Genomic DNA, 4,210 nt, shown 5'->3' on the forward strand with positions numbered 1-4,210 from the left:
GGGGATGGTCACTCGCTGCCCCCTCTAGTGGCGGGGCCCGTGCTCTGGACTCTATAAAAAGAATGCTCTGAGTAGTCCCAACTGAACTGGATAACGCCAGTCGAACAGGTCTTTAGTGCGCTCCTTTACTACGTCTGCACTGGGAAGTAAGTGTCGGAGTGCGACCCTGTGGTGCGTTCACAGCGGTTGAGACCGCGGCCTGCCACGTACTACCACATGCCAGTGGGAACGGCTACCGATGCCATAGTATTTTCGGGAGCGGGACGGAGAGGACAAACACTGAGTTGATGCGGTAGTTCTCACAGATCATGGGCAAGACGGCACCAGCGATGCCAAGTTGTCGGGGCCTCCCCGAGAACAGCGGCAGCACAATAGCAGCGCACAGCCACATTGTAGTCTCGGACACGCGGTCGGCATGACTGAACTACCCGTTCGGTATAGATCCTCACAGCAGCAAAACGCTGCCACACTACGTCGCGCTTGTCTCCGCCTTGTCTGAAGTCGAAATCCAGTACAAGGGAATCAGCGGGCACTTGTCACGGAGTTCGAACACACAACCTGTCTTCTGCCTGAAACCGGTGCTGCTCGCTGTCCGATGTTCAGGACAGCCTTACTTGTTACATCAAACGTTTTTCGGCAGGGGCAGCCCCTCCCGGTCATCTCGCTGACTAGTATTCCTGGTTGACCAGTCGACTGCGACTAGAACGTTACTCTGCGCACACGCCGACAGCGCTGTAGACCGGAATCACCTTGCTCGTGCTGCCGGGCTCGTCCGTGGTCTGTAGGCGTGTTCCTTGAAGCCCAGATCCTCACCGAATGCACAGCACCAGTGTCCTGTGCTATCGTGGCCCCGAAGTGGACTCGTACGACACGAAACTACTCAGCGTAAGAATCTGTTTCGCGTTACCCGGCATCGTCGTTCGCTTTTGCGCTCACCCGAGCCTGACGTAGGCGGCACAAAGAATGTGGCCGAAGTGCGGAGAAGCTGGTTATGAATGTGAGCGGCCTGCTTCGTCTATACCCGCCGCCAATGCTCCTACGACGACCACGAACTCACGGATTACGACTGCCGAAGTCCCATCTACATAGCACTGCCGCTTGGAGACGTGTGAGAACGGAACATAAACGTAATTAATTATCACTCCGCCACCCGCCCTGGTCAAGATGATGTTTCAACAGACAAGCCAAGTCAACACACGATGGGCTGCCCGACTTCCTGTACACGATATCGCAAGCTGAACGACAGCAACGCCTCAACATATGAAACAGCCGAGTTGCAAAAGGACCACGGCTGCTGATTGCGTCGCATCGTTCGTAGAGGCTTTGAGGCCCGGGTACAGTACGGCTACCCCTAACACCACGAACGACAGATCGTTTTCCTCTCTCTCTTTACTACACCGAACCGTGGACGGGAAGGTACAGACCGCCGCAAGAAACTAAAGAAACCTAGGACGCGCTTACAACACAGGACCTTGACGGCCACTGCCCTCACACTTAACAATCTCTTTTGTCCTCTCCAGCCTACTCATCTCCCTCCTCATCGTCACCGCCATCTTCTTCATTCGCATTTTCACTGCCATCTTCGTCGTCATCTTCGTCCTCATCGCTAGCGTCATCATCGTCCTCGTCATCCACGTCCGCCACCTCGTCGAGGAAATACGGGACAGGCGCATGCCATATTTCACGGCGAATGATTTCGCCAACTTCGAGGCGAGATGCTGCCTCATTCGGATCCTTCGCAAACCACTCGAAGAACGAGACCACGTCTACATCATCATCGCCATCACCTGCCCGGCGAGCCTCTGCTGCCTCAACAGGTGACTTACCTTCCTTCCATTTTATCTCCGTGGCGCTAACTACTTCTTCCGAGCACGGGTCGCTTCGGAACTGCACATGCTTTTCCAACACCAGCGGCTCCATGTACTCCTTCGCTCCCTCATCGAAAGTCTACACAGGAGCACAACCATATGACGCTGATGTACATTCGCCGACTTCACGCACAGCCGGCGAATAAACAGCAAGTGAGAGAGCAGACCAGTTCCACACTTCCGATACTGCTTGGTCGCTGTGCAGACTGACATTGCCATTGACAAACGGCGCTGCCCGACAACAAGCAAAGTGGCCGTGCTCCTCGGCTCGTACAATCGTGACTAGGTCCACTTCAACACGTCTGCACATAGAGGTACGTGTGATGCGTCAGGCCTTGACACCAGGAAAGCTCTGGACGTCCGAACAACTATTTTACATCATAACCCGCTGCGTACGCTGCCCCTCGTAAGGCCTGTCTCCACGAAATGAACTGCTTGGCCAACTGCCTTGCATTCGCGACTGGACAAGTCACTGCTCAGTTCACCCAAGCCCTACAGCAACGTGAGCGATGTTCTCTTGTAGCGCCAATTGTCGATGTTCAAGAGGCCTCATGTATCCCCCGACCCCGCGTTCCGTCGCAGAACGGCTTACAAATTTGATCTTGTAGGAGCCGTGCTCATCGATGTTGTCATCCAAGTCGATGCGTTTCAGGTGCTCTAGAACAGGGATGTCTTCTTCTACAAGATACGCAAGTTGAGGATGGTTTCGGAGGCAACGACACCAGAAACCCGGAATTTTGTCAATAATTTCCTGACGTTTGACAAGGACCGGCTTCTTTTTCTCATCGAACTCTTTCTGGACAACCATTTGCTGTTTTGCACATTCCTCCTCCAGCTTCTGCAGTTCGGCCTGGATGCCGTCAAGATCTTTCATATGGGGCTCCAGCAAGGCGGCCGCCTCATCCGGAGAGCAACTGCCTACGGCTCCTTTTTCACTTTTCTCCTCCACCCGTCGCTGCTTCTGAGCCGCAGCTGCATCCGTGCTATTGCCATCGGGTTGTTGACGCTTCATTGTGAATGTGACCTGAGTGCCTGGAGCACACCCAACTGCGATATCCACACAGGCCCCACGAATCGGCGACGCACCGTACTGGCCCTTCGGTTGTCCGTCAGCGACCAAGAGCCGTCTCTGGGGAGAACTGTCAGGCCTGTCTATGTCTTCCGCGACACAGCAGAGAAACTTTGACACTTCCTTGGTGAAGCTCCGCCACCTTGGCAATCACTCCAAAACCCCGCCCCCGAAGACAACCCTTGGACTGCTCGAACAACGCACCGCGGGTGGACCTGACGGCCGGTTCTGTTCTCGTAGAAGGCCCCACGAGTGTGGCAGGAAACCGCACCAGCCACCAATGGGAGGGAACAGCCTAAGCACTGTAAGGAGCGCACGACACGACAGCCCTAACTACAAAGCTCTGAGAAGCGATGCCGCAGTCAAGAAACCCTTGGAAGAAAACGCGCTGAAGGCCGAAAGAAAAGTAACTGGTAACCGTAACAGGCACACGGGGTGGGGTCGAGAGCAGTGGGAAACACACAAGAACGAAGACGTGCACTGCCGCAGCAACTCTTAGTGAGCCGAAAAACGAACTGCTCGCCGATGGTGGCAACGTTTTCAAAAGTAGGGAAGACATACCTACGCCCGGTAGCTACTGCTGCAGGGGCACCGCCGGCCACCGCAAAGCCGGGAACATCATCCAGCACACGGAGGGCCGCTTTTTCCTCAGGGGACGCGGAGTGCCGCAGCAGCCCTCGAGGGAACGACTCCCCAAGCATGGAAACGCCGACGTAAAGCCACCCCCCCGCCTTTGGAGGTCTCACCTCGGCTCCTCCCCCACCAACTCCGGAGTGGTAAACCAGCATTACATGCCGTAGCGCTGTGATGGCGGGACAGCAGCATGCTGCTGCGCTGCACCCGGGCTCGCGTTCGCGCTTCAAGAACGGTCCGTCTGCGGGTGGTCCAGACGAGCATTTGAGGTGGACATCCGCAGAAGGCGAACTGAGCAGTTCACCGGCGAGTTCAAGTGAGTCCGTAAGCTTGCTTTCTACTGCAGCGTTTTGCGCATCGATGCCCACTCGGAGGCAGCATGTGAACGGTAAAGAACCTGCGGTTCCCCAGTACAGCAGGCCATCGCCGGGGCACTATGTCCAGTACAGTGAACGGAAACCTGCTGTCGGATACTCGCGTTGAAATAAGATGCGGATTCTGCAGGGTGGCGAAACGAACATGCTCAGGAAGGTTCCGCTCGTCGCGCGACAGGTGTCGTGAGCCCGAGACCGTACGCCTCGACATCTTCGCCAGAATATCGTTCCAGGAAGGGGAGCGTGTCACACGACTAAGATGATAC

General features: G+C 55.7%; 1 protein-coding gene across 1 annotated transcript; it reads right to left on the reverse strand.

The window, feature by feature from the left end:
• Positions 1 to 1,303: 1,303 nt before the first annotated feature.
• CSUI_009967 (nucleosome assembly protein) lies at positions 1,304 to 3,590 on the reverse strand. Its single transcript, XM_068070075.1, has 2 exons — positions 2,461 to 3,590; positions 1,304 to 1,947 (listed from the first exon to the last, which is right to left on the reverse strand). Exons 1-2 carry the CDS (start codon positions 2,878 to 2,880, stop codon positions 1,522 to 1,524), a joined length of 846 nt encoding a protein of 281 aa, XP_067917949.1. The 5' UTR covers positions 2,881 to 3,590; the 3' UTR covers positions 1,304 to 1,521.
• Between the last annotated feature and the right edge of the window lie 620 nt (positions 3,591 to 4,210).

This window comes from Cystoisospora suis (genome assembly GCF_002600585.1).
Source record: "Cystoisospora suis strain Wien I chromosome Unknown contig_6452, whole genome shotgun sequence".
In the NCBI taxonomy this organism is placed as follows: Eukaryota; Apicomplexa; class Conoidasida; order Eucoccidiorida; family Sarcocystidae; genus Cystoisospora; species Cystoisospora suis.